The 22,133-nt window shown below is 36.4% G+C and overlaps 1 protein-coding gene across 1 annotated transcript in view; it reads left to right on the top strand.

The window, feature by feature from the left end:
* Positions 1-22,133, top strand: part of UBR1 (ubiquitin protein ligase E3 component n-recognin 1) — a 133,225-nt gene that overhangs the window by 43,693 nt on the left and 67,399 nt on the right. The window contains exons 6-19 of the mRNA XM_045771719.2: positions 1,806-1,944; positions 3,739-3,801; positions 4,048-4,171; positions 4,486-4,593; positions 5,233-5,321; positions 7,132-7,230; positions 11,734-11,891; positions 14,080-14,179; positions 14,733-14,861; positions 17,132-17,312; positions 19,332-19,393; positions 19,672-19,782; positions 20,893-20,958; positions 21,214-21,315. Coding sequence (XP_045627675.2) covers positions 1,806-1,944; positions 3,739-3,801; positions 4,048-4,171; positions 4,486-4,593; positions 5,233-5,321; positions 7,132-7,230; positions 11,734-11,891; positions 14,080-14,179; positions 14,733-14,861; positions 17,132-17,312; positions 19,332-19,393; positions 19,672-19,782; positions 20,893-20,958; positions 21,214-21,315 — 1,531 coding nt within the window. The remainder of the gene's footprint in view (positions 1-1,805; positions 1,945-3,738; positions 3,802-4,047; positions 4,172-4,485; positions 4,594-5,232; positions 5,322-7,131; positions 7,231-11,733; positions 11,892-14,079; positions 14,180-14,732; positions 14,862-17,131; positions 17,313-19,331; positions 19,394-19,671; positions 19,783-20,892; positions 20,959-21,213; positions 21,316-22,133) is intronic.

Raw genomic sequence — 22,133 nt, 5'->3', positions numbered from 1 at the left:
GGTCTTGTTCTAAATGATTTATAAGGACCTAGAAGCTACTTACCCCAGAAGAGAAGTAAATTGCCCAGTTTGATCCTGTCCTGGACCAACCTCCAGATTCCTCGAGATGTTTATAATGGGAATAAGGAGATAGCCCTTTACCAAGTGCTTTGATACCCAGGATTATTTCCTTACTAGCTGGAGGGATTTAACATTTTAAAACTAAAACCCAGCAATTTCTAACAGCCATAAATCTTAGAGTGACAGTATATGCTCTTAACTTATACAAGAGAATTCCAGATTTGATATGAAGATACAGTTTGAGCCCTGTGGGAATTTTTCCGTGTAATATTAGGGATTTCACAAAATTGCATTACATTTAAATACTATTGTTCTTTGAGTTTACAGGTTTTTTTGTTTTAGGAGGAGAGAGAATTAAGAATTTTAATTTATAAAGACATTAAATGTATTCTTTAGACTCTTGGTGGGCCATAAACTGCTTGGGGAAATAAAGGTTATCAGAGATTGCATCCACAAAGGATTTAATTTCAGATATGTGATCATGTCAGTTAAACTCTTTAAGAAACTGTGGTGTTGGGATGCCTGGGTGGCTCAGTCGCTTAAGTGTCTGTCTTCAGCTCAGGTCATGATCCCAGAGTCCTGGGATCGAGTGCCGCACCGGGCTCTCTGCTCAGTGGGGAGTCTGCTTCTCCCTCTTACTGTCCCTCTGTGCTCTCTCTCTCTCAAAGAAAGAAAGAAAGAAATCTTAAAAAAAAAAAAGGCGGAGGAAAAAAAACTTTGTGTTGGTAAACACGATACTAGCAATCTGCCTGCCTGAAAAGGGAGAGTTGCTTGAGTTTGAGGGTGTATATAGCAGCACCAGATTTCACATTCGTAGATCTGAGTTTGAGGCCTTCTAACTGGCATTGTGACCATGAAGAAGGTTTTTGTTTTTGTTTTTTTTTAAAGTAAGTTCTACACTCAACGTGGGGCTTTAGCTCTTGACCCCAAGATCAAGAGCCAGATGCTCTCTACCAGCTGAGCCAGCCAGGCACCCCTGTTTCCTGAGCTCTAAGAGGCCTGAGAAAATCTGCCTCTTGGAGTTATGAGATGGATTGAGTATATTATAAAAGCATATTATAAACTGTTTGAAACTGCTAATAATATCTGACATGCCCATGACATACACATGACAACGGTTTTCACATTTTTTGTGAGATCCTCACACCACTCTTGACTGTAGATATTATACTCTTTTTAAAGGTGGAAGAGGTACTGTTATCTCATCAAGATTAAAAGCTTAAGCAGCCTAAGGTCCTTCAGTCACGTGGTAGTGCGAGCACTTTCAATCTGTATACCTTTTTTTGTTAAACTTAAATGTTCTATAAAGTCAGTAACACTTCAAGTAAGTAGAAAGTAAAAGCAAAAATAAACTCAATAAAAACTAAGTGTTAATAAAATCTTACCATTTATCTTTGCCTGCTTGAAGGTCCTGAGTCCAGAGCTGTCTCCTTTTGCTGCAGGAAGAGATTAGCAAGAGTTAAGAGTAGTATTAAAAACATATTGCCACTAAACTGAAAGTAATAATTTACACCTGGAGGTAATAAAAAAAATGAAACGGTAATACTTTTATCAGGGTTTTTAAAATTTCATGGCATTGTAACACTTAAAATAACTTCCTTTATCAGTATTGCTGTGGTACTTTCTCATATGTAAGAAACTACATGGTGGTGCTTTTGTACAGATGTTATGTATTATCTTAGTCTATTTTTCACGTTTTCCTTTATTTGTTTCAGTATCTGAATATATATCTATATTTTTAACAGGGAGAAAAATGAAAGATACTATTGTGTCCTTTTCAATGATGAACACCACTCATATGACCATGTCATATACAGTCTACAAAGAGCTCTTGATTGTGAGCTCGCAGAGGCACAGTTGCACACCACTGCCATAGACAAAGAGGTTCGTGAGCTTCATTTAATTCTTGTGCTCCCTCACATCAGCTTCCTGGGAGTCAGGTGTTGACTGAGCCCTTGCCAAGTGCTCTTTAGTATTGTGTTAGGAACAATTATACTCTTCCTTTATTCCTTATACCGTAGGTAAATTGGTTAAAACTTGATTTTTCTGTATATCGTAATTGTAGATAAACTATTAGCATTCTTTTAATCTAAATAATTAGAAAGTTACTGAATATATTTGGCAAAAAGTAGTTAAGAATGTTAGCTTTAGTCTGTTTCTATACATATTTATTAAAATATCATTCTAGGGGTGCCTGGGTGGCTTAACCGTTAAGCGTCTGCCTTCGGCTCAGGTCACGATCCCAGGATCCTGGGATCCAGCCCCTCATTGGGCTCCCTGCTTGGAAGCCTGCTTCTCCTCTCATACTCCCCTTGCTTGTGTTCCCTCTCTCACTGTCTCTCTCTGTTAAATAAATAAATAAAATCTTTAAAAAAAAAATAGCATTCTAGGGGCGTCTGGGTGGCTCAGTCGGTTGGGCATCTGCCTTCAGTTCAGGTCATGATCCCAGGGTGCAGGGATAGAGCCCTGCATGGGGTTCCCTGCTTTGCAGGGAGCCTGCTTCTCCCTCTCCCTCTGCCTGACCCTTCCCCTGCTTGTGCTCTCTCTGTCAAATAAATAAAATCCTAAAAAAAAATGGCATTCTATGATTATTGAGTGTATGAACAAATGCATTGATTTTGATATTTTTAACATTATTTATTACAACTATTTTTAGCATAATACTAATGCTGTGGTTCAGCTTTTTAAAAAATATCTATCCTGGGGCGCCTGGGTGGCACAGCGGTTAAGCGTCTGCCTTCGGCTCAGAGCGTGATCCTGGCATTCTGGAATCGAGTCCCACGTCAGGCTCCTCCGCTATGAGCCTGCTTCTTCCTCTCCCACTCCCCCTGCTTGTGTTCTCTCTCTCGCTGGCTGTCTCTATCTCTGTCGAATAAATAAATAAAATTAAGAAAAAAATCTATCCTAAGTAAAATGTGTTCCTCAGGTATATAGAGGGAATATTAACTTAATCCTTGTCTTGAGAGGAGTGTAATATAGTGGAAGAAGCAGCATGACATTAGTAATTAGTGTAGTGGTTCTAGGGCTTGAGGAATCAATACCCTGGTCACACCTGTCATCCAGTAGTGGATGCCAAGTATGTTGTGGAACACATGTTGAGGAACTTATAAATTCATTCATGGAAAGTATTTATTTATTTATTTATTTATTTATTAAAGATTTTATTTATTTATATGACAGAGAGAGAGTGAGAGAACACAAGCAGGGGGAGTGGGAGAGGGAGAAGTAAGCTCCCCACCAAGCAGAGAGCCTGATGCGGGGCTCAATCCCAGGACCCTGGGATCATGACCTGAGCCAAAGGCAGATGCTTAACTGAATGAGACACCCAGGCGCCTGCATGGAAAGTATTTAAAACATAAGAGCAGGAGTTTAGTAAATCCTGGATTATTGTTACTGGATAGAAATAGAGTACACTATAGCAAGTGAAGAACTGGCATCTTGCCAAGCAGGAAATCCAGCATCCTAAAGTATACTCTCTCTTAGCAGTATCAAAAGTTCTGAAGTTTCATAAAGGTGTTAAATGTTTATGTTTATCTTCTAGGTATTGCCCATCTTATGACTTTTAGGCAGTGGACAAATGATTAATAATTAAGAGCTCGTTAGGCCTTTGGGCTACATATTACTTATTGATTGGGGTTGTCATTCTACTACTTAATTCTCATGTTTGTTTATAATTAGGGTCGTCGGGCTGTCAAAGCAGGTGCTTTTGCTGCTTGCCAGGAGGCAAAGGAAGATATAAAGGTAATTTTCTGAATTAGGGATAAAAGAGAATTGTAAGAGGAGTTCACATTACAAGAGCCGAAGTAGAACAATTACACTGTTGAGTGGTTTGGCATCCTAAGTAAAGGTAGGATTGGGCCATTTAGACCCAGAGATTTGAAACTGTGAGTGTTATATAAGATTTTTTTTTGAAGAATAGATTACTTAGTTAAAACAAATTTTAAAACTAGTGTTTTGTTTTGTTTTTACTATTCCTTTCATTTGTAGAGTCATTCAGAAAATGTCTCTCAACATCCACTTCATGTAGAAGTATTACACTCTGAGGTTATGGCTCATCAGAAATTTGCTTTGCGTCTTGGCTCCTGGATGAACAAAATTATGAGCTATTCAAGTAAGCATACTGCCTATTTTTCTTATTTCTCAGTAAATACTGGTTTTTGAAATAGCCATGAATTTGAAAATGTCATGAGTATAAAACAAAAGTTTTTTTCATTTTTGGTGTATAAATTTTGATTAATTTTCAGAATGGCATCTCAAACACCATCAATAATATTTTACTGCTTTTGATTCTTTGATGTTGACAGAATTATTCTTGATATCAAACTGGGAAGATTAATCTTAATTCTTTCACATGTTATTGTAGGAAACATACTTTTAGGAGGAATATTATGAGAATAAAAGTTATCTGACTTCTTTTGTTTGTAGGTGACTTTAGACAGATCTTTTGTCAAGCATGCCTTAGAGAAGAACCTGGCTCTGAGAATCCGTGTCTCATAAGCAGGTTAATGCTTTGGGATGCAAAGCTTTATAAAGGTAGGTAGATCCTTGCTTATGCTGCTTGCCATGAGGCATCACCTTAAAGTGGAGCTATAATCTTTTTTGTTTATTAAATCAGTGATCTCGATTGATAGATATTATACTTTTAAAAAAGTTACTCTATCAATATGTATTCTTCTGTGGTAAAACTTAGAGATACTATCTTTTAATTGTGTCTTTTCATTTAGTTAGGGCTAGTAAAAAAGAGTATGTGTATATATTCATGTAGTGGTGCCATTGTTAAAGCTATGTTAATTTTAATTTTTAAAATCCAAATGCAGAACAAACAGAGAAAGATGAGAAAAAGGCTAAAGCGAATGGAAAAGGGAAGACACAGAGTAAGAGTAATTTTGAGTGAAATAGAATAAAAAGGAATGGAGAAAGCTTGGACAAGGTAGAGTGAAATAAGGCAAAGTGGAGGGGCAGAAAGAGAGGGAAAAGGCATATATGTATGTATTTTAAATTCTAGCTATTAATTATTAATGTGATAAATGCTACTTATGTTTGAGTCCTTGAGGTCTGTTAGTATGTGAAATATTTTTATAATATTCTGCCATTTCTAATAGCTGGAATTTTTTTTTTTTTGCCTTTGTGATACTCTTCCATTTTTCCACTTCCCCCAAAAATGATCTGTAGGCGCCCGTAAGATCCTTCACGAATTGATCTTCAGCAGTTTTTTTATGGAGATGGAATACAAAAAATTCTTTGCTATGGAATTTGTGAAGGTAATTGCTCTTTATAAATAGATGTCAATAATAGAAAAAATTATTTTGGAAATGAAGTTGTAGAAACAAAGCAGATAATTATGAATCAAGAATTTAATTTTATGATTTATTTCTTTGTCAAAAGTCCATTCATTTTCACATTCGAAAGTGTGGAAAAAATAGTGTCAGAGAGGAGATAGATGGAAAATGACCTATTATTTGCCTGGACAGAGCAATAGGAAATTATCACATTCACACATGCATTCATTCTTCCTAATCATTTGTCTGTTTTATAACAAGTAAAATTATAATGAGTAGAAGTGACTAGTTGAAAGGCATAGCATGGGAAAGGAACAATTATGCATGCTGAAGGGAGGCAGGAATTAGACAAGCAAGAGTTATACTTAATGGAGGCCAAAACATAAAGATATAACTTATAGTTTTTTAATATTGTTCTATTGGTCTATTGACTATCCCTTGCATTGTTTTATATATATATTTTATGGGGGGAGGGGTCTAGCTCTCAAGTTAGATCGCAAGGTAATACATAACAGGTACTTTTTGAATCTTTTACTTTTCCTTATACAAAGATATCCAGGGGTTGCCTGGCTGGCTCAGTCAGTGGAGCATGTGACTCTTGATCTCAGGTTTGTGAGCTTAAGCCCCATGTTGGGCGGGGAGCCTACTTAAAAAAAAAATATATATATATATATATATATATATATAAAATATTAAAAGAGAAAGATAGCCAATAAATACTTGTTTCTTCTGATTTTGAATTATAGGTAGTTCTGTAAAAATTAAAACAGGTCAGAGGTAGGATCCAGGATGGAATTGGAAGCAGAAAATGCAATAATGACTGTTGAAGGCAAATGATACTGTGGGACAAGATACCTGCACTCTCTGGATTTTACAAGTAGAGTGTTAAAAGTAACTAACACATTTAGTTTCTTGAAAGATGGTAACAACTCAAGCTATTAACTCTCTTTTTCTGAAACTCTTAGAATATTGGACCAGATCTGTGATCTGAAATGATTTTTTTTTTCTTCTACAAAAGCAGTTTTCTCTACTTAAATGAGATTTTTTAATACCCATGGTTACTTCTTTGTAGGAATTCCAGTGGATAAAATTAAATATGTAGGTCAAGGACCTAACACTATGCTTGATACATGATGGAATGTATTATTTTTATTTCCCACTGTATCAGGGTTGATTTTCATCTGGTATGCATCAGTATAGTTAAGAAGTTATTCACAACCAACAGCCATTCTGTTTAAGGTTGGACTGAATCTGGTTGGTTTTCTGGGTCCCATCAGTTTTTAAATACTTTGAATATTGCCTCTGCCCTATACCACTGCAATAGAATCTGCTAAAGATTGTCCCAGATTCTGTTTAGAGAAAGGATATGCAGCACCACTACAGCTCTCTATGATTCTTACGTATGTGTGTGTGTGTGTTTTGTTTTTTGTCTTTTTATGGTTTTCACTTACAACTCTGCTAGATCGGGTAGCTGAGTTCATATTTGGTCTTTCAGTTGTTATTCTCTAATATATTTTTGCTTACCATATTGTCTTCCCTTTAGAAATAGGAATTATAGAGGCACCTGGCTGGCTCAGGCAGTAGGGCTGGCAACTCTTGATCTCGGGGTGGTTGTAAGTTCAATCCCCACGTTGGGTGTAGAGATTACTTAAAAAATATGTATTTAAAAAAATAGGAATTTTAATACTTTTAATCATATGCATAGACATAAATCTGCAGCAGGTATTAAAATGGGGATTTTAAGTTTTCAGTAATTTATAATTTATTCTCCACTTACTATTACATCTTTCAGTATTATAAACAGCTGCAGAAAGAATATATCAGTGATGATCATGACAGAAGTATATCAGTAACTGCACTCTCAGTTCAGATGTTTACTGTTCCTACTCTGGTATGTATTGATCATTTCTTTGCAACCTTTCCAAGTAAAACCTGTTTTACTTGTTAAGAACTTTGCCTAGTATTGAATCAAATTAAAACAATGTCAGAGTACTATATTGGGCTAATTTCATTTAGAAAATTGGATAATACTTTAGTGGTATCACAACTAATGAATCATCGAGCCTTACATCGAAAACTGGGGATGTACTGTATGGTGACTAACATAATATAATAAAAAATCATTATTAAAAAAAAATACTTTAGTGGTATCTGCATGTGAAGTATATTTTAGTGGGACCCAAGGACAAGATAGCTTTGGAGTGGGAGTGATGGCATGACTGTTGTCCAATAGGCCTGATCCCTGCAGGTGAAGTCCAGAACTGGTTTCTCAGATTCTAGAGTAACTTGAGATCTGTGTCTTTTCAATACCCAAACTATTCTTTAGTTTTTGTTTGGGTACAGGGGTATAGATTAAGATAAAACAAAGCAGGAGGTTGCATGTTATCAGACCACAAAGCCTTGAAACTGGAACTCAATCACAAGAAAAAATTTGGAAGGAATTCAAACACTTGGAAGTTAAAGAGCATCCTGCTAAAGAATGATTGGGTCAACCAGGAAATTAAAGAACTTAAAACAATTCATGGAACCTAATGAGAACAAGAACACGTCAGTCCAAAACCTATGGGATACTGCAAAGGCAGTCCTAATAGGGAAATACATAGCCAGCCAAGCCTCTCTCAGAAAATTAGAAAATCCCAAATGCACAAGCTAACCTTACACCTAAAGGAGCTAGAGAAAGAACAGCAAATAAAACCTAAGCCAAGCAGGAGAAGAGAAATAATAAAGATTAGAGCAGAGATCAATGAACTAGAAACCAGAAAAACAGTAGAACACATCAACGAAACCATAGGCTGGTTCTTTGAAAGAATTAATAAGATCGGTAAACCCCTGGCCAGACTTACCCAAAGGAAAAGAGAAAGGACCCAAATTAATAAAATCATGAATGAAAGGGGAGAGAGCACAACTAACACCAAGGAAATAGAAACAATTATTAGAAATTATTACCAGCAACTATATGCCAACAAATTTTTAAGCAACCTGGAAGAAATGGATGCCTTCCTGGAAACTTATAAACTACCAAGACTGAAACAGGAAGAAATAGACAATCTGAATAGACCAACAACCAGTAACAAAATTGAAGCAGTAATCAAAAACCTCCCAAAAACAAAAGTCCAGGGCCAGATGGCTTCCCAGGGGGATTCTGCCAAACATTTAAAGAAGAAATCATACCCATTCTTCTGAAGCTGTTTCAAAAAATAGAAACAGAAGGAAAACTTCGAAACTCCTTCTATGAGGCCAGCATTACCCAGATCCCAAAACCAGGCAAAGACCCCATCAAAAGGGAGAATTACAGACCAATATCCCTGATGAATATGGAATGCCAAAATACTCAACAAGATCCTAGCCAGTAGGATCCAACAGAACATTAAAAGGATTACTCACCACGACCAAGTGGGATTTATTCCTGGGATGGAAGCATGGTTCAACATTCCCAAATCAATCAACATGATAGAGCATATTAATAAAAGACAAGAGCCATATGATCTTCTCAATTGATACAGAAAAAGCATTTGACAAAATACAAACTCCGTTCCTGATTAAAACTTCAGAGTATAGGGATAGAGGGAACATTCCTCAATATCTTAAAAACCATCTATGAAAAGCACACAGTGAATATCATTATCAATGAGGAAAAGCTGAGAGCTTTTCTCTTAAGGTCAGAAACATGACAGGGATGTCCACTGTCACCACTATTGTTCAACATAGTGCTAGAAGACGTAGCCTAAGTGATCAGACAACAAAAAGAAATAAAAGGCATCCAAATTGGCAAAGAAGTTGTCAAACTCTCTCTTTGCAGATGACATGATACTTTATGGGGAAAACCCAAAAGACTTCACCCCCAAATTACTAGACCTCATACAGCAATTCAGCAATTTGGCAGGATACAAAATCTATGCATAGAAATCAGTTGCTTTTCTATACACTGACAATGTAACAGTAGAAAGAGAAATTAAGGAATCGATTCCATTTACAATAGCAACAAAAACCATAGGATACCTAGTAATAAACCTAACCAAAGAGGTTAAGGATCTATACTCCAGAAACTACAGAACACTTACAAAAGAAATTGAGGAAGACACAAAAAGATGGAAAAATATTCCATGCTCATGGATTGGAAGAATAAACATTGTTAAAATGCCTATCCTGCCCAGAGCAATTTACACTTTGAATACCGTCTCTATTAAAATACCATTGACATTTTTCAAGGAGCTAGAACAAACAATCCTAAAATTTGTATGGAACCAGAAAAGACCCTGAATCACCAAGAGAATGTTGAAAAAGAAAAATAAAGTTGGGGGCATCACATTGCCTGACTTCAAGCTATATTACAAAGCTTTGATCACCAAGACAGCATGGTATTGGCACAAAAGCGGACACATAGACCAATGGAACAGAATGGAGACTCTAGAAATGGACCCTCAACTCTATGGTCAACTAATCTTTAACAAATCAGGAAAAAATATCCAATGGGAAAAAGATAGTCTCTTTAATAAGTGGTGCTGGGGAAATGGGACAGCTGCATATAGAGGAATGAAACTGGACCATTCCTTTACACCATACACAAAGATAAACTCAAACAAATGAAAGACCTCAATGTGAGACAGGAATCCGTTAAAATCCTAGAGGAGAGCATAGGTAGTAACCTCTTCGATATTGGCCACAGCAACTTCTTTCAAGACATGGCTCCAAAGGCGAGGAAAACAAAAGTAAAAATGAACTTTTGGGACTTCATCAAGATAAAAAGCTTCTGCACAGCCAAGGAAATAGTCAACAAAACTAAGAGGCAGCCCACGGAATGGGAGAAGATATTTGCAAAAGACATTACAGATAAAGTGCTAATATCCAAGATCTATAAAGAACTTATCAAACTCAACACTCAAAAAACAACCCAGTCAAAAAATGGGCAGAAGACATCAACAGACAGTTCTCCAAAGAAGACATACAAATGCCTAACAGACACATAAAAAAATGCTCAACATCACTAGCCATCAGGGAAATACAAATCAAAACCACAATGAGATACTACCTTACACCAGTTAGAATGGCAAAAATTAACAAAACAGGAAACAACAAATGTTTGCAAGGATGTCAGAAAGGGGAGCCCTCTTACACTATTGGTGGGAATGCAAGCTGGTACAGCCACTCTGGAAAACAGTATGAAGCTTCCTCAAGATGTTAAAAATAGAACTACCCTATTTTTGGGTATTTACCCAGCAATTGCACCACTAGGTATTTATCCCAAAGATACAGATGTGAGAAGAAGGGGCACACGCACCCCAGTGTTCATAGCAGCAATGTCCACAACAGCCAAACTGCGGAAGGAACTGAGATGCCCTTCAACAGATGAATGGATAAAGAATATGTGGTACATACATACAGTGGAATATTATTCAGCCATCAGAAAGGATGAATACCCACCATGTGCATCGACATGGATGGAACTGAAGGGAATTATGCTAAGTGAAGTAAGTTAGGCAGATAAAGACAATTATCGTATGGTTTCACTTATATGTGGAACATAAGCAATAGCATGGAAGACTATAGGGGAAGGGAGGGAAATCTGAAGGGGGAGAAATCAGAAAGGGAGATGAGCCATGAGATACTATGAACCCCAGGAAACAAACTGAGGGATTCGGAGGGGAGGGGGGTGGGGGGCATGGAGTAACAGGGTGATGGGTATTAGGAGGGCATATGTTGTGATGAGCACTGGGTGTTATACTCAACTAATGAATCATTGAACACTACATCAAAAACTAATGATGTACCACACAGTGGCTAGCTGAACGTAATAAAACAAAAACAAAAAAACCCAAATCAGGAGGAGAGAGTACTGTTAAGTATTTGCATAAAATAAGTGCTGATATGGTGCTATATAGGCCTGGGAGGAGAGTGGAGAATTCTGCCTGCTTTTTTTTTTTTTTTTGTACTACTACTTTTCATGTTTCTTCTGGATAATTTGGTTGACTGTTCTTACTTTCCCATTTCAAAGGCCAGAGAAAAGGATGGAAAAGAGACAGGGGATTAGGAGTGATGGGGAGATAGTAATAGATAGTAATATGAAAGAAGTCATGAAGTGTATCTATGTTCTACTTTGCTCATTGTGTAATTACCGGTGGTAAACATTTATGTAGATAACCTGTGTGATGGGCTTGGAGTGTCCAGACAGGTGTTACTGAGGAGTAGGGCATTTTTACTTTTAGAAAATAACTTCTTAGAATTTGCCGTTCTGTGAGACTAAGGACTGTGTTTGATGCATTTATTTGAAACACTTATTTAAAATGACTCACTGAAAAATAAATAAAATGACTCACTGACCAACCAAATGAATGAATAAGTTAAGTCCATACTATCATGAGTTAATAATAAAGAATATTCTTGAAATATTCTGCAGGCTCGACATCTTATTGAAGAGCAGAATGTTATCTCTGTCATTACTGAAACCCTTCTAGAAGTTTTGCCTGAATACTTGGACAGGAACAATAAATTCAACTTCCAGGGTTATAGCCAGGACAAATTGGGGAGAGTATATGCAGTAATATGTGATCTAAAGTAAGTTGTTCAAGTCAAAAGGTAAGGGTACCTATTAATCACAGTGTGCTTATGTATTCCATTTTATAAATAAACGTCCAATCCTTTAACTAAAATTCTCCTTACAATGATAGCAAGTACAAAGAACTGTTACTGTCTTATGTCAATAAATGTTTTAAGGGAAAGCTTCTTGTAGAGTCACAACCAGGTTAACAAAGAAGGCATTGGGGAGGGGCCTGTTACAGGAACTTTGGGTCTCTTGGGGTCACTAAATGAATCTCCCCTCATAACTGCCATGCCTTCCACTCTCACTCATGCACTTTGGTTCTGTCCATTTGACATATCTATTTGTACATAGTTTCAGATAATCTTGTTCTGAGTTTCTTTTTAACTCCCTTTTTCATACATACATTTCTTAAGTTTTTTTGCTGAAGAGGATAGAATTTCCTTTTAATCTAAAGTTGGAATCACATGATAGATCACTTTTGGGATTGTTGGACTTAAAAAGAAATAAGTTTCCACTTATTTTAGAATTGGTGAATATTATAAGGGTTGTGATATATCGAGTATTCAATAAATCATAAGCTTCAAAAAATTCTTTTAAGAATATATTAAACAAAATACATTGCATTTAGTTTACTTTAAAGTAAAGATTTCCAAGATGTATAGGATTAATTATTTCTAGCCCTTGGGGGAAAAAATCATTCTAATTTTGTCTACATTTAGTGACCACTTAGGGCATAGAGAGGTGGAAACAGGCTTCCAAACCAACCCTGAAATAGTTTGCTTTGCTTAAAAATACATTTGACAGGGGCACCTCAGTGCTTAGTCAGTTAAGTGACCGGCTCCTATTTCGGCTCAGGTCATGATCTCAGGTTTGTGAGATGGAGCCCTGCATTTTGCTCCAAGCTCAGCGGGGAACGTGCTTCTCTCCCTCTCCCTCTGCTCCTCCCCACACTCTGACCTTCTCTCTCTCACTTTCTCTCTCCCTCAAATAAATAAATCTTTAAAAAAATATATTTGACAGATATCTGTAATTTTTCATTGGATCCTTGATATTACTAAGGAAAAAGTTCCCAGAACTTTTCAAATTCCTCAGTTTTTAAATATGATTATACATCTTTCTCTAAAGTTCAGCAAATTATCACATTATCACAACTTCAATACAGAGATGGTAGATGAATTCGGTAGTGAATCACCATTTAGCCGGTGTGCTTCACAAAATATACATGTATTACATGTATACAAAACAAACAGGCAAAAATGCACAAAAATGCCAAACGGCTGTACTTAAACTTATCAGTGTTAAATCAGTATATTCATTATTCTTTGGTCTACTGTACAGGAAAAATTTCTTTATTATGGCCCTTATTACTGTGAAATATTCTTGTAGCTGAGTTATTTTTTATCCAGGGAAGTGGTACATAATCACCTCTTTGTTTTATCACATTTTATTTTGTTTTATGCATTTCTGACTATAGTTATTCTCTACAATGGATAATTTAGAGTCAGTACATCCCTAGATACTTTACCATATGTTAAAACTTTAGGGTTGCCTCTTTGGATGTTAACTTTGAAAATTTCCCAGTCTTCTGATGGTTATTACAACTTCTCTCCTACATCCTTACCTAAATAGAGAAATCTCTAATGACAAGGAGAAGGGGAAATTCACATATTTTGAGCACCTAGAAAATCTGTACTGTGGTTGTCCAGCTGTGATAGGCTAGGTTGCTTCCAAGGTTCACTTAAGCAGAGCAACTTCTGAGTGGGGAAGTCTTAACTTTAACAGGCTTAACTTTGACAGCCGCCTCTCATAGAGCCTTCACATTTTGCTGGTAGAATCCTAGCTCTGCCCAGAGCTTCTAATTATTTTAAGAGATGAGAATCCAGGGGCACCTGGGTGGCTTTAAGTGTCTTTAAGTGTCTGCCTTCAGCTCAGATCATGATCCTGGGCTCCTGGGATCAAGCCCCGCATCGGGCTCCCTGCTCAGAGAGAAGCCTGCTTCTCCCCTCTCCTACTGCCCCTGCTGTGTTCCCTCTCTCGCTGTGTGTCTGTCTGTCAAATAAATAAATAAATAAAATCTTAAAAAAAAAAAGAAGAAATTAGGATCCATAATGGTGATGAATCAACATTGTCTGTAGCTCTGAGAACTTTAAAATTATCTCGGAATGGGAAAGTGAAATATTTCTTTGTCTTTTAAAATGATAGGTATATCTTAATCAGCAAGCCCACAACATGGACGGAAAGATTAAGAATGCAGTTCCTTGAAGGTTTTCGGTCTTTTTTGAAGATTCTTACCTGTATGCAGGTATGATAGTTCTTCTATACATCAGTAAAATAAATTTATTTCTAAAAATTTAGCCCCCGTCTTTGTTTTAAGCAAATTGTGGTTGTTATTTGAGGAAGGCTATATCTAATAAAGTAGAAATAAGATTTAAACACTGCGTCACTGATCCTGCTTTAATAGATCTTTAATAGGTATAGTTCTGTATACTTTAGTTAACTACTGCTATTATTACTGTTCAATGTTTATTGAATGCTTACTATGTGATATGGTAGTAACCACTTTACATGCATTATCTCTTCTGAGCATCATAGCAATCTTATGAGGTAGTTACTATTATTATTTTCATTTTCCACATAAGAAAATTGAAGTCTAGAAATAATTTGACCAGGGTCACATGCAGCTAGAAAGTGACAGCTGTGATTTGAACCCATGCATTCTGACCAGGTATAATAGCCATGTTATAAAAGCTATGCATATATGAATATGAATCCTAACAATTTTATATTTTGACAGTAGAGGAGCAAAGAAAGAGGGCCTGCTATATACATATAGAGTAATCACTCTTTTCTTATAGGGAATGGAAGAAATCAGAAGACAGGTTGGGCAACACATAGAAGTGGATCCTGACTGGGAGGCCGCCATTGCTATACAGATGCAATTGAAGAATATTTTACTCATGTTCCAAGAGTGGTGCGCTTGTGATGTAAGTAAAATTTGTTAGTAGGATCAGTGCCCTTTTAAGTGCTCTAATGGTTATCAGTAGTAAAGTTTTATGTAGCAACTTGCTTCATGTAAAATTTTATTATTTAAGTAGTTGTGTATTTGAATTTGTCTTATTAAATTTAGAAGGAAAATCCAGTGTTTGTTTTTAAAGATTCTATTTATTTAGCGAGAGAGAAAGAGCATAAGCAGGGGGTGGGGCAGAGGGAGAAAGAGAGAGAATCTCAAGCAGACTCCCCACTGAGCATGGAGCCCAGCGCAGGGCTGGATCTCACGACCCTGAGATCATGACCTGAGCTGAAATCAAGAGTTGGATGCTTAACCACCTGAGCCACCCAGGCGCCCCAGAAAATCCAGTTTTTTATACTTCTTTTGAAAATGTGCTCCATGGTAGTTTTATTTACATTTGGGAATAGTGGGGTGTAAACAGTACAACAAAACACATTTATTTATTTATGTATGCATTTATTTCCTTGGATATGAATATTAATATGAAAACTAGGATCACATAGACTTTTAAATATTTCAATAATAGAGAAGATTAGATATTTATTCAGTCAAGAGCTCTGTTTTGCAAGTTAAACCATTAAGAAAATTAATTTCAAAATACAGAACTAATATATTTCCTTATGTAATAATTTTAGACCATAACCCTCTTGAAACACAAAGTCAGTCCTACCCTAGATTCCTTTTTGGGAAGGATGGCCTCATTTATTTCTGTTTTGAAAAAATTAACATCTGAATCAAATTTTTTCGATTTCTCTAGTTTCTCTATACCTCTCACATGACATAGTCTATTCATTAAGTTTCTTTATGTCTTCACAATTGGTCTCTTTCTTTCTAAAACTAAGGTCTCTACCTAGGCTCTTCTTGAGCCTGAGCTACTTCTTCCTGGAATTGGCTTCCTTATTTGTCTCCTCTACTATTTCCCACTCTTTCATTCATTTGCCTGTGCACACACACAGGACTTCATATCCTTAAAATCAACAAGAATTAAAGCCCCTTAATTGTGTCTGCTACCTTCTGTGAACTCTCTTTTTTCCTCCTTTTTTCTGCTTCACCATGAGCAGGTGGCCACAGGTTCAGAGTAGCAGTCATACAGACATGACAGAATTTCATCTAACACTATAGCTCTGTAGAACAATAAGGACGGGAAATGTTGTCCAACAGCCATATTTTTTGGCAACCCTCACCTTATGGAAGGCATGCATGATTATTCGAGATGAGGTTCAAAGTATGCATTGCTCATCTTGACATTTACCAAACTTTCCGAAGTTGTCTACATTTGCTGTTGTCATTCTAGCTTCTGAAATTTCTTTAGGGTCTGCCTTCTGCCCTTACCAATTGATTGGAACTGCTTTTTGAAAAAATTTCAAAGGATCTTTGTAGTAACCCAATTCAGAGGGTCTTTTCTAAGTACCCATCTTCCTTAAAAATGTGTGTGGCATTGTATTCTGTTGAGTACCTTAATCTTTTTTTTTTTTTTTTTTTTTTTTGAAGATTTTATAATTTGAGAGCGAACACGAGCTGGGGTAGGGGCATAGGCAGAGGGAGAAGCAGACTCCCCACTGAGCAGGGAGCCTGACATGGGGCTTGATCCCAGGACCCTGGGATCATGACCTGAGCCAAGGGCAGACACTTAACCGACTGAGCCACCCAGGCATCCCTGTTGAATACCTTAATCTTTTTGAAACTTTCTTTCCCTCTGATTTTTACAAACCTACTTATTCTAATACTTCTGTTATTGATTAAAGATTTCAATCAATGATTCCTCCCCCCCCCCCCCCGCCAATTTCTTCTACCTACTAAATGAGACATTCCCAGTATTCTCTTCTTACAGGTCTTTCATTTCTACCACCTCAATTAAAACTGCAGAGATGACTGTCCTAAGCTATAATATCATTTCTGTTTATGTGCTAGACATTCTTGCTTAGATCTTACACTTATATTTCGAATTCAGAATATATTAAATTGGTTTGTCATCATTTCTTTCTACTTCATCTTGCACTCTGCCTTCTCAATTTCCCTTGTTCTGTTAATGACACTATGATTCATACATTCATTCACACAGAAAGTCTCAGAGCCACTGCATTCTGTGTGTTTGTCTTATATTTCCACCTAGTTTGCAGATCCTCTGCAAGTATCCCTGCTATACATAGAATGATTTTCTGCATATATTTGCTAAATATTTATTGAATGGTGTGGGAAAGTAGATAACTTATTAATCTACTTGCGTTTTTATTTTTCTTTTAGGAAGAGCTCTTACTTGTGGCTTATAAAGAATGTCACAAAGCTGTGATGAGGTGCAGTACAAGTTTTACATCTAGTAGCAAGACAGTAGTACAATTGTGTGGTCATACTCTGGAAACTAAGTCCTACAGAGTATCCGAAGATCTTGTAAGCATACATCTGCCACTCTCTAGGACTCTTGCTGGTGAGTGTTTGTTTTTTGCATGTTTCTGTTAGCTTTGTTTTTTAGATATTCAGGGTAGTGGAATTATTTCTATTTTTGTTTGGTGCTCAGTGTGTACAGACATACTCAGATCAGATACTGCAGTTAAGAGCTGTCACTGTCCTTCAGAGAACATCTGTCTAAGAATGCTTGTTTACCTGGGCCTTTTTTTATCTGGATGAACTAATGGATCCTTATAATATACACGTAAGGACAAACTTGGTAACTCATCTCCCACTTAGACTTAATTATAGCAAAATCTTGTTGTTGGTTTGTTTTTGTTTCAAATTTTTATTTAAATTCTCGTTTGGGTTTTTTTTTTTTAATTGAAATATAGTTAACATGCATTGTTACTGGTTTTTAACACTCTTCTCTGTCTGATTACACTGGTGTGTTGTCTGTGTCATTGTTCCTTTCACCACTAAATGAAAGAAATCATAGATTTTCTTTAATCATTCTTAGATTTGCATTTCCATGTAAATTGGCCCTGTCAGGTTTTTTTTAAACAACTTTATGTAAATGCATTTATTTATTTATTTATTTATTTATTTTTAAACAATATTGATAGCAGCTTTCTAATTCAGTTAGTTGGGAAGTAAGGAAGCTCTACTCCCAGTGTGGGGTTTGAGCTCACAATCCTGAGATCAAGAGTCGCATACTCAGGGAGCCTGTCCGGCTCCGTCAGTTAAGTGTCTGACTCTTGATGTCAGCTCAAGTCATGATCTCAGGATCAGAGGAGTCTGCTTGAGATTCTCTGCCCCTCTCTCTCTCCTGCCCCCCTCTGTCTCTCCCTCCCCAACCCTCTGCTCTCACATGCTTGCTTTTTCTCTCTCTAAAATAAATAAAATCTTAAAAAAAATAAAGTCACACTCTGTACTGACTGAGCCAACCAGGTTCCCCTACATTTATATTTTTAATTGTGGTAAAATATACATATAACACAAAATTTATCATTTTAACCATTTTTAAATGTATAGTTCAGTGGCATTAAGTACATCACCTTGTTGTGCAGTCATCACCACCATCCATCTTCAGAATTTTTTTCATCTTCCCCTACTGAAATTCTGTACGTTCTGAAATTCTGTATGTTATTCAACATAACGCCTCAATCCCCACTCCCCGTGGTACCTGGCAATCACCATTCTACTTTCCATTTCTATGACATAACTCCTCTAGGTATCTCACATAATTGAAATCATACACATATCCTTTACAACTGGCTTATTTCACTTACTGCAGTGTGCTTAGTTTATCCCATGTGATAGCATGTATCAGAATTTCCTTCCTTTTGAGGCTGAATAGTATTCCATAGTATGTATGTACCATCTTTTGCTTATGCATTCATCCACGAATGGATGCTTGGGTTGCTTCCACCTTTCGGCTGTTGTGAATAATGTTGCTTGAATATGAGTGTGCAAGTATCTGTTTGAGCCCTTGTGTTTAATTCTTTGGAGTATGTATCATATATAAATGGAATTGCTGGCTCATAAGGTAATTCTACTTTTTAGTTTTTTGAGGAACCTCCATACCCTTTTTCATAACAGCTGCACCATTTTACATTCCCACTAGCAGTGCACAAGGATTCCATTTTCTCCACATCCTCACCAACACTTTTTTTTTGGATAGATATATAGCTTTTTGATTAATGTAGTTAATTTTTGGACATGGTGTAATTGACATGATTTTTATGTCACTTCTGTTTTTATTAAAAGAAGTACTTAAAGTAGTTTTCATTTCTTTTGATACTTATTTAAGAGCAGAATAAGGATATCTTAAGAGGCAGCATATTATTTTTACGTAACGTATAAACATACCTTGCACAATGTAGGATCTTAAGTATATTAATATTACTGTGTTTCAAAATTAGAAATCAAAAATTTGCACTTCTAACTTAATAAATATATTTACATCTTACAAGTTTCTAAACTTGAAGAGTTAATGAGACAAATTAATTGGGTTTATTCCTTTTTCATTTTTCTCTCTCTTTTTTATAACTATTAGGTCTTCATGTGCGTTTAAGCAGGCTGGGAGCTGTTTCAAGACTGCATGAATTTGTGCCTTTTGTAAGTGACTATTAAGTGTTGATTTAGTTATATCCTATTTCTAAACACCTCTTGGTTGATGAGAGGGAAGAAGAATTTTGAAACCTACCTGAATAATTCCCATTCAGTACTTTTATGTCTCTATATAAGTACATTGAAATCTGAATCACAAGAACTTGGGATTATCTCATTCAGGTCCATCCATTTTACAGATGAGAAAACTGAGGACAGTTTAGTGCCATAACTTTGAGACACATCCAAACCCTCTGAAAAATAACAAAATTGCTCATCTGTTTCAGGAGGACTTTCAAGTAGAGGTACTAGTGGAATATCCTTTACGTTGTCTGGTATTGGTTGCCCAGGTTGTTGCTGAGATGTGGCGAAGAAATGGGCTCTCTCTTATTAGCCAGGTATGGCAAGGCCTGTTTACATTTATGAGTGTGTTCATTTTCTGATTGTTTTTTCTTTTATTTAATTTTACCTTGTGTCCCTGGATTTTGCAGTTTACTTTCTGTTCTCTTAAATAAACTCAGAAATGAAAGTTCTAGTAACCATATAGACATTTGTTGTTTTCTCCTATTGAGTGGATAGATTAAGTGAAAGCCAGTAGAAACCTCCCTGTTAATATAGGTCTTTTCTGAAGATTTCCTTACTTGGGGACCTGTAGTCTTCCCACCACCATTCTTTTTTTTTTTTTCTTTTTTTAAGATTTTATTTATTTATTTGACAGAGAGAGAGAGCGCATGAGCAGGGAGGAGGAGCAAGGGCAGAGGGAAAGGAAGGCTCCCCCCTGAGCAGGGAGCCCAATACCGGACTTGATCCCAGCACTCTGGGATCATGACCTGAGGTGAAGGCAAATAATTAACCCTTGGGCACCCACCACCACCATTCTTAATTGAAGGCTACCTTAACAAATTTTCTTCCGTTCTAGAGCAAATAAAAAGAAATGCTTTTCCTAAAAGGTGGGAAACTGAACTTGTAAAGCTACAACTTGGGAGAAAAATGGTGTTACGATTAATTGTAGAAATTGGTTTACTTTTATTGAAGTTGGCATTTTTAACTTAGAGGAAATAAATTCTTTTGTTGTATATGTTGAGAGTAATAATTAATGTAGAGCATATTTTTTTAATTAGAGAGCAGAGCTAGAGAGAGAGAGCACCGGCTGGGGGGAGGAGCAGAGGGAGAGGGAGAAGCAGACCTCTTGCTGAGCAGGAAGCCCAACGCAGGGTTCCATTCCAGAACCCCAGGATCATGACTTGAGCCAAAGGCAGACACTTAACCGACTGGGCCACCCAGGTGCCCCAAAGTAGAGCATTTTAAACTCTGAAGTATTTTCATGCCCTATTTCCTTCAAAATCTCACAAATCCCTTAAAATAATTCATAGATTTACAAATTTTTTCCCTACTAAGGAGTTCTTGGAATTTTTAGTTTTGAGAAAGTTTTAGAAATAGTTTTTGTTGAGAATTCTGTTTAAAATAAAATAATTTTTGTAGCTTCTATTCTCCCTTTTATTTTATAGGTATTTTATTACCAAGATGTTAAGTGCAGAGAAGAAATGTATGATAAAGATATCATTATGCTTCAGGTACCTATTGAAATTACTTTGGTATTTCTGTCTCAGCTTTTCTTCTTAGGTCCCTTGTAATGAGAAAAGATACTATAATTATTTTTAACTTTATTTAAAATTTTTTCACTGTTAAAACTGAGTATGGCATCATAAAAATGGAAGGGATTACTACATTATCTTATGCAGACTTTATACTATCCTGACAGTCCTACTGGAGACAAATGTTTCTTCATTTAATACATGTAGAACTGTGATGCTGCATTTCTTTCACAGATTGGTGCATCGTTAATGGATCCCAACAAGTTCTTGTTACTGGTACTTCAGAGGTATGAACTTGCTGATGCATTTAATAAGACTATATCCACAAAAGACCAGGTAAGCAACAGAAAAAGACATGTGAATTAATTCCAAAGGAAATATTTTTGTTAACAATTTTAATCATATTTAGGATTTTTTTTCTTTGGTTTTATTTCCAAAAATCACACATACACATACAACATGCATATATATCTACATATCCACATACACTATAGATTTTGGATAGTAACCCTTTATCAGATATGTTGTTTGCAAATACCCCATTCTGAAAGCTGCCTTTTAGTTTTGTTGATTGTTTCTTTCGCCGTGCAGAATTTTTTTATCTTGATGAAGTCCCGGTAGTTCATTTTTGCTTTTGACACATTGCTTTTGGTGACATGTCTAATAAGTTGCAATGGCTGAGGTTAAAGAGATTTCTGCCTGTGTTCCCCTCTAGGATTTTGATCGTTTCCTGTCTCACATTAAGGTCTTTTATCCATTTTGAATTTATTTAATGTGTGGTGTATGAAAGTGATCCAGTTCATTCTTCTGCATGATGCTGTCCAGTTTTCCCAACACCATTTGTTTAAGAGACTGTCTTTTTTCTATTGGATATTCTTTCCTGCTCTGTTGGAGATTAGTTGATCATAGAGTTGAGGGTCCATTTCTGGGTTCTCTCTTCTGTTCCATTGATCTATGTGTCTGTTTTTGTGCCAATACCATACTGTCTTGATGACTACAGGTTTGTAATATAGCTTGAAATCCGAAATCGTGATGCCTCCAGTTTTGTTTTTTCTTTTCAGAGTTCCTTTAGCTCTTCAGGGTCTTCTGTAGGTCCATACAAATTTTAGGATTGTTTATTCTAGCTCTGTGAAAATGCTGCTGGGATTTTGATA

The sequence above is a fragment of the Ursus americanus genome, chromosome 36 (genome assembly GCF_024610735.1).
Source record: "Ursus americanus isolate L20-20 chromosome 36, mUrsAme1.1.p, whole genome shotgun sequence".
NCBI classification, from domain to species: domain Eukaryota; kingdom Metazoa; phylum Chordata; class Mammalia; order Carnivora; family Ursidae; genus Ursus; species Ursus americanus.
This window is presented reverse-complemented; position numbering and strand designations above follow the sequence as displayed.